Genomic DNA, 13,094 nt, shown 5'->3' on the forward strand with positions numbered 1-13,094 from the left:
TTTCCGCTCCTCCAAACAGATATTTCTAACCCAACAAGAAAGTTGGGTACCCCACCCTCCTTCCTCTGCAACCTCTGGTGATCTCTATTTTTAGTATTTACTCTTCACCTGCCTCCCCCACTCAGCTCTTCAAGGTCAGGGATGGTAACTTATTCACTTTGATGTGCCTGTTTCCAAAATGAGTTATTGAAGAGGTGCTTGATATTATCTGTTGAATAAATGAATGTGTTATTCTGACTAACATGAAAAGAAACTTTAGTAGCTTAATGGTCCAAAAAATCCCAAGTAATTTTATATCCTCTGCTGACCATTGTCTGCCTGTCAGATACAGTCTTTACTCTTCTCCATTCTTTGCTGTGGCCTGAGAGGCTCATAATTTTGGGCTTTATCTATTAGGCCCTTTATTCTACGGCCTTGGGGAATGTTTGAGCAGAGGCAGGCACTGGCATGAGCCCAGAGAATAACAGAAGAAAGAAGTTGGAATATTTTTTCTCTTTGTTCTCCTCTCTTGCTGGAGCATAGGTTGGACATAACTAATGGCCATAGTTTCCACAGAGTGGCCTTTCCCACAGGATAGTGCATATTTCCATAACTGCTCCATTTTCTCATCCCTCCAAGACCTACCCTTCCTTCCTCTCCCTCCCTTTTCCCCCTCCAACTACTGATAACCCCAGATGCTTCCTTCTTCCTTGTGGCTTCTCCTCTACTCTGCCACATCTATGTGAACAGTCACTTCATTAAACTCTCAGTTGCCCTTTTACATGAGCTGTCCCTGAATCCAGGTTGATATGCTTCAAGAATCCTAAGTTTCTTTTGTTTGTCCTGTTTTTGCAATTCTTTTTCTATAAACCAATAAACTTAACTAATCACATTAATTAATCATATTATTTACCAGAAGAACCTGTGTATTTGATGACTAATCTTTATAGGAGAAGCTGTTACTACTCAAGGACCTGAACCCAGCTTTCTGGTTCAGTTTGACTCACCAAATAACAGGACAATTTCTACTATGCTCTATTTACTTCTTTTCTTTTAAATGTAGGCTAGACCTCTCTACAAAATACAAGCTAAATTATTCAAGTACAATCCAGACACACAGCATTCCAGAATCCTTAATCCCATTTCTCCAAATGAAGTCTGTGTTATGAGTGGCAAAGGAATCTAGGCTACTTTGTTATGGTGAAAAATTATTGCCTACTTTCCAGGCTTCCCACTGCTGTAAAAGTTGTTCTAAAGTAACTTGGGTGTGAACCATTAGAATGAATGGTGGATGTTGAATTTTATCCTTTTGTGTCTGGCTTTACCCTCCTGTCTCCATCCTGGAGGTTTTTCTTCTGTCACAGACAGTGGAATAGCTAAGACGTTAGACAAGCCCATCTCTGTGGCTGCTTAGTCAGCTTCTTGACCTGCCCAGTAATAAAACACTGTTCTGGTTTGTTTTTTGTTTTTCCTCCTTTTTCAATCTCTACCACTTCCATTGTCTAAACAAGCAGCATATGTTCTTTGGACAGGTTTAAAATAAGAAATACAATCAAAATTGCTTTTTCTCTAAAGTACACTTGTTCACTTGTTTCTAAATGCCAACCTTTTAACTTTTCTGACTTACATCATGACCATTTAATCCTAGCATATCCCAGAGCCTCAAGTTAACTTAAAACGTGAAAACAATCTGCAATTTTCTTCACTGTGTAGCTATGGGTGACAAAACCTGTGCCACTTGCATAAATCAGGTTTTTTTGTATTGGAAATAATTATATATTAACCTAAGGGCAACTATTTAACAAAAATTAAAAACCAGAATCACTTCTGATGCTTTTGACTATTCAATAATTTCATTATATATTACCAGGCTTCCTCACCCGCTCCCCTCCATCTGTTTTTTAATGGAAGTGTAATAAGGGCACTAAAAAAGGGGTTACTAATGTTTGCATAATTTGGAAAAGTAGAAGACATAAAATCTATAGTAATTTTAGCTCTGCATCATTAAACATGAAATATTGATTATTGCTCTTTGCAACAGAATTTATGAAGCTAGCTAGGCTGCTGTGTTCACATTAAGTGATTCTGACGCTTTGCCCTCAGACCTCAGTGGCTGTAAATGATGCTCCTTGGTGACAGCTGTGAGGCTGGCATTCTGATCCACAGCCTTAAGAGATACATTTCCCAGATTAGACCAGGAATGACCCAGCTGCACAGCCCAACTTCAGAAAATTAAATTGGAGGGAGTCCAAACCTCTGTTGAAATAACTGTGTGAATTACAGTGCTTCCACAGGCCTTGTTATAATGTAAATGTGCTTTACAATTTACTGCCATTTCCCTTCTATCCCTGCTGTGAATATGGGCATTAATAGTCATCTCATATATTTAAAGGTAAAAAGGCATCAAAAATAAAAATGCAAGATTCATGTATTCTCCCTTTGGAAAGCAAGAACTAAATTCCTTGTTTTACTTTTGCCATTTGTTTGCAAAAGGAGTATACATTTTGTTTATATATTATGCATTAATATTTTCTATGGCTGGCAAACCTGTAAATTTCACACAGGGAAGTTACCTTGCAGCTAAACACGAATTTCTTTGGGAGGAAAAAAATTGCAAATAGGACATCAACAGCTCATTTAAAGGATTCATTCAGTTAAGTTATGGGCACATGAAGCATACATGAGGTAGTAGACTTAAAAAGAGATTTGCCTGTTTCTAACACTTTAAGGACATTTTGAATGTCCAATGAGATTCAGAGAGACTGTGATCTTACAGCAGTAATGACTGAGTGAGATATTCCTGTGCCTTACTACACTTGTTGACAGTGGACTTATTATTAATATTAGCTGCCTCATATATTGTAAACTTAGAAACTTAGAAACATAAGATATGCCTATGAAAATTGAAAATTGTTGTGATAGCTCATTCTTTATTCTTGTTTGACCAGCCAGGTTACGTTCATAAACATTAGGACATAAAAGCTTTTGCCTGCCACGTATGAAAATGTCAAACACTCAATCTAAGTGGAAACATAGCAAGTACAAATCTAATTTTAACTGGTTAAGTCATTGTCCCTGGTAACCTTGAATCTGAGATAATTTCAGTCCCTGAGATCCTCCAAGAGGATCTGGAAGGGTACACTTAACAGCCAGATCATTCAAGCCAGCCAGCTCTTTGCCCTAATCTGAATAAGCACCAGCAAACTGCAATCCACCTGCACTGGATCCAGGATTGTTAGACAGGATAAACCAGCCCAGTGCTATTTTGGAAAATAACCTTCAGGCTTCAATATTCCTCTCTCCTTTCCATAAGTAGTACATGGTCTCAAAACTTTTGCTAGTTTTAGATCATGACGTTCAAAAACTATCATTATAGAATGAAGAACCAGCTCATTACAAAATGTCTAAGCACTTCCATTAAATCTAGGATACAAGAAATTGAAACACTACTAGTAAAATTTTTTAAGTGGTCTCTTCGCTCAATGTTAATTCAGCTTAACAGCAGGACAACTATAAAAATTCAACTGAGATCAAAATATAGGTATAGGCACAAGGGTGTAGATATTTTTACATTTCATATGTTTCTGCCTTCTGAGAAAATTATCCTAGAGACCATGCTTCAAGATGAGAACACAAGCACAAATAAGCACAGAAGCCAATAAATAAACACCCTCTCAGAATGCAGACAGAACAACAAATGTGGATACGTGAATCCATACACCAACTCTGGGTTTCTTGCATCAAAGGACAAAAACAAAGTGCAAGCAATCAGAACAACATGTAACTCCCAAATTGTTTATACCTGATTCTGGAATGCATTTTGTTGTAGTGTAGCAAACACCATCCAGATTAGATTTTTTTGCTTAGCCGGGTTAGAAAATGAGTTTGCATTTCTTATGCATTTACCAAGTGATGTTGTGAGGAAGCAATCCAAATGCATGCTGGGAAGAGCTCCCAAAATGCCCTGCAGCCCCTCATACTGATCTATCTCCCCCTCTCTATCCCCTCCACTACCACCCTTGTTCAGGGCCTTCATTCTTCTCTCTGGGACTATTTCATTGTGCTTCCTAATTGCTTTTCTTTAAGTACATATTCAACTATTTAAAACATTATTATTATTATTATTATTATTATTATTATTATTATTATTATTATTAGTGTAGAGACAGGGTTGTACAGGCTGGTCTCAATCTCCTGGCCTCAAGCAATCTTTTTGCCTTGGCCTCCCAAAGTGCTGGGATTACAGGCATGAATCACTGTGCCTGGCCCATCTCCAATAATTTAACTCTTCTGCTCATAAACCCTACTGCTAACTTAAACAAAAACAATCTTCAGAATTAAAAACATTCTTAACTCCCTAGCCACAGGATTGCTTCTCTTATACCTTCTGAAATTCTTCAAAATTCATTTGAAATGTGATTCTATATATTTTAGTATTTCCTTCTGCAACTAATTCTATGTCATTTCTTTGAACTATTTTTATTACTACTAACATTAATTGACTTTTACTAGGCTCCAGGCATGTTGCATGAATTATCTCTTAAAAATTATCACTGAAGCCTTATAAAAATAGAAAAAGATGCCATTATTATTCCCATTTCTTGGATAAGAAAACATACTTAGGAGATTAAGTAACTTGTCCAAGGTCTTATAGCAGAAATGAGGTGCCAATATAATAAGCAGTCTGATCCCAGAATCTAAACTGTGTCATCTGCACTCTTTTCCCATGAATGACTTGGGACTTACACCAGTGTGAGTAGCAGCAGTATCTCACCCATGGTATTTGTAAAGAAGTTGTAATGTTCTGCAAAGTGCTAGATTTATCATTTAAATTAGATGTGTCACCTAATTACTATCCGATCTTAGAAAGCAACTCCTTCCATTTAGATCTCAGTTTCATCATATGTAAGATGACGATGGCAAAGCCTACTACACAGTACTAGGTGGGGATTAATTAAAATAACATATTTAAAAGTGTTTTGTGTACTCTAAAGTGCTGATCATCCATAGAGAGATTCCTTAAGTGTCACACCGAGGATAGCAATTACGTCTTACTTGTCTTTTCATTCCTGTGGTACCCAGCTTGGCTCCATTCCTGTGTAATCTTGGGTGGTGTGACTCAGTTTTATCATCTGTAAAATGGGGACACTAGTTGAACCAAATTTCAAAGCTTGATTAAAAATTCAGTCTTGCACCAGGCAAATAGCAGGTGCTCGATGACATTAGTCATTGTAACTATCACATAGATTTTTACTATTATGTATCTCAGTCTCTTCAAAACATGGATGTTAACCTAAGTATCTTCTCTTGGTTCACTCTCAACCCATTTCCCATTAGTTACCCAGTTTTGCCAAATGGCCTCTGGAACACTACCTATTTGTACCATCCTTATTTGAAGACTTATTACCTGCCAGAAGGAGAAACCTGAAATGCCAAACTCATCAGGACAGTCAACTCCTTGGAATCTTTCTTGACACCCCCCCCCCCCCCCCCCCACCCCCACCTAGCAGATAGAGCCTAAGCCCCTGGGCCTGGCAGAACTTCATACCAAGTTCTGTGTGACATGCCCTCTCTTTCCATCCCCAACCTACTTAATTCTCTTGGAACATAAACATGTCATCAAAACCCAGAATAAGATCATGAACTCAAAAACTTGGGATGAAGCAGTCCAGATGTGGGTTTAAATAAATCAATAAGAGAATCTTTTAAAGAAGAAAGAAAAGGGTAGAATATATTGCAGTGTCTGTATTATCATTAAATAGCACAGCATTACCTCAATTATCTGGAGAGCAGTCCCTAGGAGAGCATTATATATTGGAACAAATCTCTCTACCTGGATATTAAGTCCTACCTATCTCAGAAGATCCGTCACACAGCTCTCAGCCAAACCCCACCTATTTGACCTGAAAGTTTTCGTTTAAAGCCCTCTTTAGGAATGATTCTTTCCCACACATTAATAGTGGGAGACTTTAACACCCCACAACAATCTTGTTGTCATTATTAGATCAACAAGACAGAAAATTAACAAGTATATTCAGGACTTGATCTCAGCTCTGGACCAAGCAGACCTAACAGACATCTACAGAGCTCTCCACCGCAAATCAACACAATATACATTCTTCTCAGCACCACATAGCACTTACTCTAAAACTGACCACATAATTGGAAGTAAAACACTCCTCAGCAAATGCAAAAGAATGGAAATCATAACAAACAGTCTCTCAGACCACAGTGCAATCAAATTAGAACTCAGGATTAAGAAACTCACTCAATGAGCTGAGATCACACCACTGCACTCCAGTCTGGGTGACACAGTGAGACACTCCATTTCAAAAAAAAAAAAAGAAAGAAAGAAACTCTCTCAACACCACACAACTACATGGAAACTGAACAACTTGCTCCTGAATGACTACTGGGTAAATAAGGAAATTAAGGCAGAAATAAATAAGTTATTTGAAACCAATGAGAACAAAGACACAACATACCAGAATCTCTGGGACACAGCTAAAGCAGTATTTAGAGGGAAATTTATAGCACTAAATGCCCACAGGAGAAACCAGGAAAGATCTAAAATCAACACCCTAACATCACAATTAAAACAACAAGAAAAGTGAGAGCAAACAAATTCAAAAGCTAGCAGAAGACAAGAAATAAATAAGATTAGAGCAGAACTGAAGGAGTTAGAGACACAAAAAAATCCTTCAAAAAAATCAATGAATCCAGGAGCTGGTGTTTTGAAAAGATCAACAAAATAGATAAACTGCTAGCTAGACTAATAAAGAAGAAAAGAGAGAAGAATCAAATAGACACAATAAAAATGATAAAGGGGATATCACCACTGATTCCACAGAAATACAAGCTACCATCAAAGAATATTATAAACAACTCTATGCAAATAAACTAGAAAATCTTGAAGAAATGAATAAATTCCTGGACACATACACCCTCCCAAGACTAAATCAGGAAGAAGTCGCATCCCTGAATAGACCAATAACAAGTTCTGAAATTGAGGCAGTAATTAATAGCCTATCAATCAATAAAAGCCCAGGACCAGACAGATTCACAGCCGAATTCTGCCAGAGGTACAAAGAGGAGCTGGTACCATTTCTTCTGAAACTATTCCAAACAAATAGAAAAAGAGGGACTCCTCCCTAACTCATTTTATGAGGCCAGCACCATCCTAATACCAAAACCTGGCCAAGACACAACAAAAAAAAGAAAGTTTCAGGCCAATATTCCTGATGAACATCGACACAAAACTCCTCAATAAAATACTGGCAAACTGAATCCAGCAGCACATCAAAAGGAACGATTCTTAAACAAGCTTAATTTTATTATTTCCTAGCTTGCAGGAAATAAAAGAATTCATAAGAATGTGATTATCAGGAAACATGAATGAGATAAGGTGATCACAGACTAGATGTGGGGGGAAGAAACAAGAAACTGAAAACCAGATCCTAAACTATATTTTCACCGAAGACATATATGAAGGTTTCTACTGCCTGGAATATCGTCTCCTCTTGAAATTTCTGGAGGTTTCCTCATTTGATGTAAGCTTTCACTCCCCAGACTCTTACAGCTGGATGTGGCTATGCTGGGTATAACCTTTATGTTGCCCATATACGATGTCTGATCCTCCTTACTATAGCCTAAATGTTGGGAGCAGAATCTTTTTTCCCATTAATTCTAAATATCTTTCTAACTTACAAACCCTAGTTTGGCCAACTGGGGCGTGCAAGCTACAAACTAGGGGTATGTGGAGCTTGTGGTCAGGCATACATCTTCCCAGAATATCAAGTTTACTCCATGAACAGCAAAAGCATGATTTCAAAATGTAGTACAAAGTTTGAATTAATTTTAGAGCTAAAACAGGAGGCCTCAAATAATATTTAGGTTTGAATATGGCTATTTTTCCTACACACCCCCAATAATAATACACACAGTCGCTATTTTCTGCCTTTGAGATTTCTGGGTAGATAATTTGACAAACACTACCCTAGAGAAGACAGAAAGTGAGTATCATGTGTTTTTAAAATTAATATGGCTAGAAAATATGTAATAGTGTGAGTTCTATTAACAATGGATAAAGTTTTTTAAAAAGTATTTGTGAAGGTAGCATTCTTCCTTTAAATGCCATAGGCCTTTATTATATTTCCTCATTGCTTGTTAGGGAGGAAGGTGAAATCCATGTATGTCTAATGCCTTCTTTCTATGTGAGATTGTACGAAGCAGGCATCACTGTACTTAGGGAAGGGAAAGTAAGTTCATTTCTACACTTGATTGCTTATCAGACCCAGTAGATGCTGGGTTTTCTGAGCTTGTATTATGATCTCCTGGATACATCAAGTATCATAAATTTTAGCATTCAGCATAATTCTTAAGTGCACACAGCAATAACTTAAGTGTTAAGAGGAATATCCAATAGATATTCATTAAAAATATCAAAAAATGGCCGGGCACGCGGTAGCTCAAGCCTGTAATCCCAGCACTTTGGGAGGCCGAGACGGACGGATCACGAGGTCAGGAGATCGAGACCATCCTGGCTAACACGGTGAAACCCCATCTCTACTACAAAATACAAAAAACTAGCCGGGTGAGGTGGCGGGCGCCTGTAGTCCCAGCTACTCTGGAGGCTGAGGCAGGAGAATGGCGTAAACCTGGGAGGCGGAGCTTGCAGTGAGCTGAGATCCAGCCACTGCACTCCAGCCCGGGTGACAGAGCGAGACTCCCTCTCAAAAAAAAAAAAAAAAAAAAAAAAAAAAAAAAAAAAAAAAAAAAAAAATCAAAAAAGATACATGCACTTGTATGTTCATTGCCATGCTATTCACAATAGAAATGACATGGAATTAACCTAGCTGCCCATCAGTGACAGATTGGATAAAGAAAATGTGGTGTATACACATTATGGAATACTACACAGGCATAAAAAAGAATGAAATCATGTCCTTTGCAGAAACCTAGATGGAGTTGAGGCCATAATCATAAGAGAATTAATGCAGGAATAGAAAACCAAACACTGCATGTTCTCACTTGTAAGTGGGAGCTAAACATTAAGCATACCTGGACATAAATAGGTACAATAGACACTGCAGATTATAAGAGGGTGGAGGGAAGGAGGCAAGGGACATGGGATGAAAAAGTACCTGTTGGGTACTGTGCTTACTACCTGGGTCCAATATACCCATGTAACAATCCTACACATGGACCCCCTGTATCTAAAAGCTGAATTTTTTAAAAAATTAACAAAACTGTGGTTGAGGTGGCAAGCAACTTTAACCCGGAAAAAGGAAAAGAAAAAAAGGAGGAGGGGGAGGAGGAGGGGAAGGGAGAGGAGGAAGGAGAAGAGGAGAGGGAGGGAGGAGGAGGAAACTGTGGAGTTGAGTAGAAGCCACAACACAGAAAGCATGACATTGAAAACAGAAGTTGAGAAAGAATATGAAAAAAAGGGGCACAAGCAAGAAAACTTTTAGTCATTTAATCATTGTTCCATTCATTGTTTAACAAAAACGTAATCAAGTGTTAGACACTGTGCTAAGGATGGGTCTATGATGGCGGCGGAAGGGGAAGCTAATAAGAAGACACAGCCCCTATCTTCCTACAGCCTGAAAGGCCCAATATAACCAGAGAGAAGAAAAGGAGTTGTTGAAGACTGTTTCTATGCAAAAACCGACTTAAACATTTTGACATTCAGGACAGAATGAGATCAAATAAGCCTAACTGTTGTATGCATGACAAAGGAGCTTGAAAAAGCTCCATTCTAGAGAGGGCCAAGAAAAGGCTAAGAGTGGACCCATGGGCTCACTGCTGGGGAATTGCTCCTTATTGGCCGAATGAAATGGCATGCCTGTGTGCAGAATGTGGAAAGAGTGATGGAAATGCCACCAAAGTTAAAATGTAAAATTCCAGGGTGTGGATTAGAGGCTTATTCAGTAAAAATGGCATTCACTGCCAGAGACAGAGACAAGGCAGGCAGACAGATAAGAAAACAAAAGACAGTGTGGCCAAATCTGCTTTGTCATGTGATGAGGCTATAACAGCATTGTGGATCAGAGGATCCATTTACCCCCTGCATATTATAATCTATTAACAACAATTGAGTACCTCATCATGTCTAGTAACATCAAAGGTAGATTGTGCAGAAGATTAAGTCTTTCTTCTATAGATTTATCCATTCTAAACCACATATTAATTTTCTTATATAGGTACCAACACCAAAGGGAAAATACTAGGTTTATGTAAACAGACCATCACTTTTTAAAGTCAACAAGAAATTCCCAATGACTTTATTCTGCTTATGTGAAATTCCCCATTAGTGCACCATTATGTTTCATAATCTTTGTGATTGCCCCAAATTGCTTCATAACAAGTGGGTGAACAACACTGATAAGGAGAGGTATTTTATTCTAAACTGAGATATGTCAGAACTGGTATGTTTTTCTTCAGACAGCTACAGCAGCATGTTCAGAAAGAATGCCTACATCCCAAAGAGGAAATTAAATCTCAGCTGAGCTTTCTGCTATTAAAACTACTATTACATCTTTTAGACATGTAATCTCCATGTGCTCAAGATATTGACACAACTGTTATCTAAAAACCAAGTGGAAATAACCAGGGGGAAAATACTTGGTTTTCTAAAGGTAGAGGATGAGGAGGGAAAGACATGGAGTAAGAAATTATTGGAACAGAACATGGAATGGAGTCTCTACTATTCAGAATTGCCTAGAATCATGGTGCTAACCCCGCAGTACACAGCTCACTAAAGCTCTCATTCCCAGCCTGATGACTACTCTTCTCTCTTCTCCCTATTTATATTAAATTGTATTGTGGACCATTCTTTACCCCTCTCTCTTCAATGCAAAATTGTCATGCTTAATATCTGGAAAGTCTTCAAATTGAGGATTGCATCCTGTATTCTCTGCAACATCCATGTTCTCACCTGTATTGGAAAGGCTTTTCTGAAAATGCATTCCTTCTTTGATAAAACATTTACAACATAGTCTTTTCGTAAAGGTTCTCCTTTGCTATGTAGATCTCTGGAATAATCCTCTTTGAGGAATGTTCCAGCCAAAATTAGCAAGGGAAACCTGATGCATACAATAGGCTCTGTCTAGCTAATACTTGTTGAGAGTCCATTCCAGACCTGGCTATTTTCTGCCTTCAGCAGCTTTGAAGTTCTGAGGTGTGGAGACAGTCATTGAATCCATAATGTCACATTTGGAGTCCATTATAATAACTTCCAGTATTTACCCAGATATAACTTGAATGAAGCCAAATGCATTCTTGGATATCCCCTTCAGGGAAATAATCTTGATATTTTACCCTACCATCCCCTACATAACATAATAAAGATGCTTACTCGAGGTAAACAGGTCTCAAAAATATCAATATAAGTAGTTATAAGCTTTAATAGACCTTGGAATCCAATTATCTACAGTTTCATGGTGGCTAAATAATTTATGATAATTGCAAATTCATAAGATTATAATTTGCCGCAGCCAAACCTATGAATTTCCTGATATCTTTAAAAACATGCATTCTCAAGGTGAAACATGGCATTTTCTGTGTTCGTTGCTACCAAAATTATCTAATTATAACAATTTAGAAAGCATCCCATTACTTAAACCTGGATCATTTGGAGGTTTTCCCTGTTAATGCAAAGACATAAACCTAAGAGCATTGCACCATCTCATTAAGCCTCCTGATTTCAGCAGCTGTCTGGTATTAGCTGAAAGCAATCTACCGTGTGTGCTTAAACGGCGTCCTGTTCACCTCTGCTCCACAAACAAAAGCAAATTTAGAGAATGTACACATACATGCACATGGATACAACACACACAATACAACATACAACACTTACATAAAACACATATAGCTTGGTAAGTCATAAGGTAAACTCCTGTGACCATCACCCAAGTCAAAAAATAGAACTTTGCCAAATATGTCACAAGCCCCTTCATATGCCCTATCCTGATTACACTTGCCTCCCTTTCTCCAGAACTAATCAGAATCACAACTTACAAAGCAACCGCTTTTTTACATTTCTCTATACTTTTCTCGCCCAACTGGGCATCCTGAAATGTTATTATTTAGTCTTACCCATTTCTAAAACTTTTAATTTAAAAGTATAGATTCGCAGAAGTTCCAGAAATTTACAGGATGGTCCCACACACCTTTTACTCGTCCTTCCCCAATATTAGCATCTTGCATAACTGTAGTTGTGATATAATTAGAAATATATATTTGGTCTCTTTCCGTGGTTCCTGACACAGAGCTCCTAAAACCCTCATCATTTCCTGAGTGATAGGGGTGATAAGAGCATCTTTCGTTATAATATTTGGTCTTAGTTCCTGGCTCCATACATAAGAACTTCTAAGATGCTTGGAATCTTCACAGTGATGAGTGTGTCTTTCAGTATTCTAATGAGATGACTGGCACCAGGGGCCCTACATAGCTTCAAGATGAGGGCTGGTTGCCAGAGGAACCAACCATGTGAGTAGAGGATTAAAACTTTCAGCCCCACCCCCAACCTCTGGAGATGGGAGAGGGACTGGATATTGAGTTCAATCACCAGTGGTCAATAACTTAATCCATCATGCCTAGATAATGGAACCTCCATAAAACCCCTAAAAAATGGCATGTGAAGGGCTGGTGAACACTTGGAGGTGCCTGGAGGGTGGCATGCCTGGATAGGACATGGTAGCTCCACATCCCTTCCCACATACCTTGCCCTATGCATCTCTTCTATTTGGCTATTTCTGAATTGTATTCTTTATAGTAAACCAATCATGAATTCTGTGAGCTGTTACAGCAAATATCAAACATGAGGAGGGAATTGTGGGAATCCCCGGTTTGTGGCTGGTCAGGCAGAAGTAGAGATGGCAACTTGGAATTTATGAATGGCATCTGAAGTTGGGGTAGTGTTGGACTGAGCCCTCCAACTTGTGGTATCTATTGCTAACACTAGGTAAATAGCAGTAGAATTGAATTGACTACACCCAGTCGGTGAATTGAATGAACCCAGTTGCTGTCTACAGAGAATTGGAGAATTTCTTGGTGGTGGAAAAAACACCATATTTGGTGTCAGAAGTGTTGTGACTAAGAGACAAGTTTTTTTC

General features: G+C 38.3%; 1 protein-coding gene across 2 annotated transcripts in view; it reads right to left on the reverse strand.

Moving 5' to 3' along the window:
• Nucleotides 1-13,094, reverse strand: part of IQCJ (IQ motif containing J) — a 179,742-nt gene that overhangs the window by 24,717 nt on the left and 141,931 nt on the right. Inside the window, exon 1 of one of the 2 annotated variants that reach the window (XM_023223386.1) lies at nucleotides 5,035-5,088. The exons of the other annotated variant lie outside the window; for it this stretch is intronic. Coding sequence (XP_023079154.1) covers nucleotides 5,035-5,046 — 12 coding nt within the window. The 5' untranslated portion in view covers nucleotides 5,047-5,088. Of the gene's footprint in view, nucleotides 1-5,034; nucleotides 5,089-13,094 lie in introns of those variants that run through there. 2 annotated transcript variants of the gene reach the window in all.

The sequence above is a fragment of the Piliocolobus tephrosceles genome, chromosome 2 (genome assembly GCF_002776525.5).
Source record: "Piliocolobus tephrosceles isolate RC106 chromosome 2, ASM277652v3, whole genome shotgun sequence".
In the NCBI taxonomy this organism is placed as follows: domain Eukaryota; kingdom Metazoa; phylum Chordata; class Mammalia; order Primates; family Cercopithecidae; genus Piliocolobus; species Piliocolobus tephrosceles.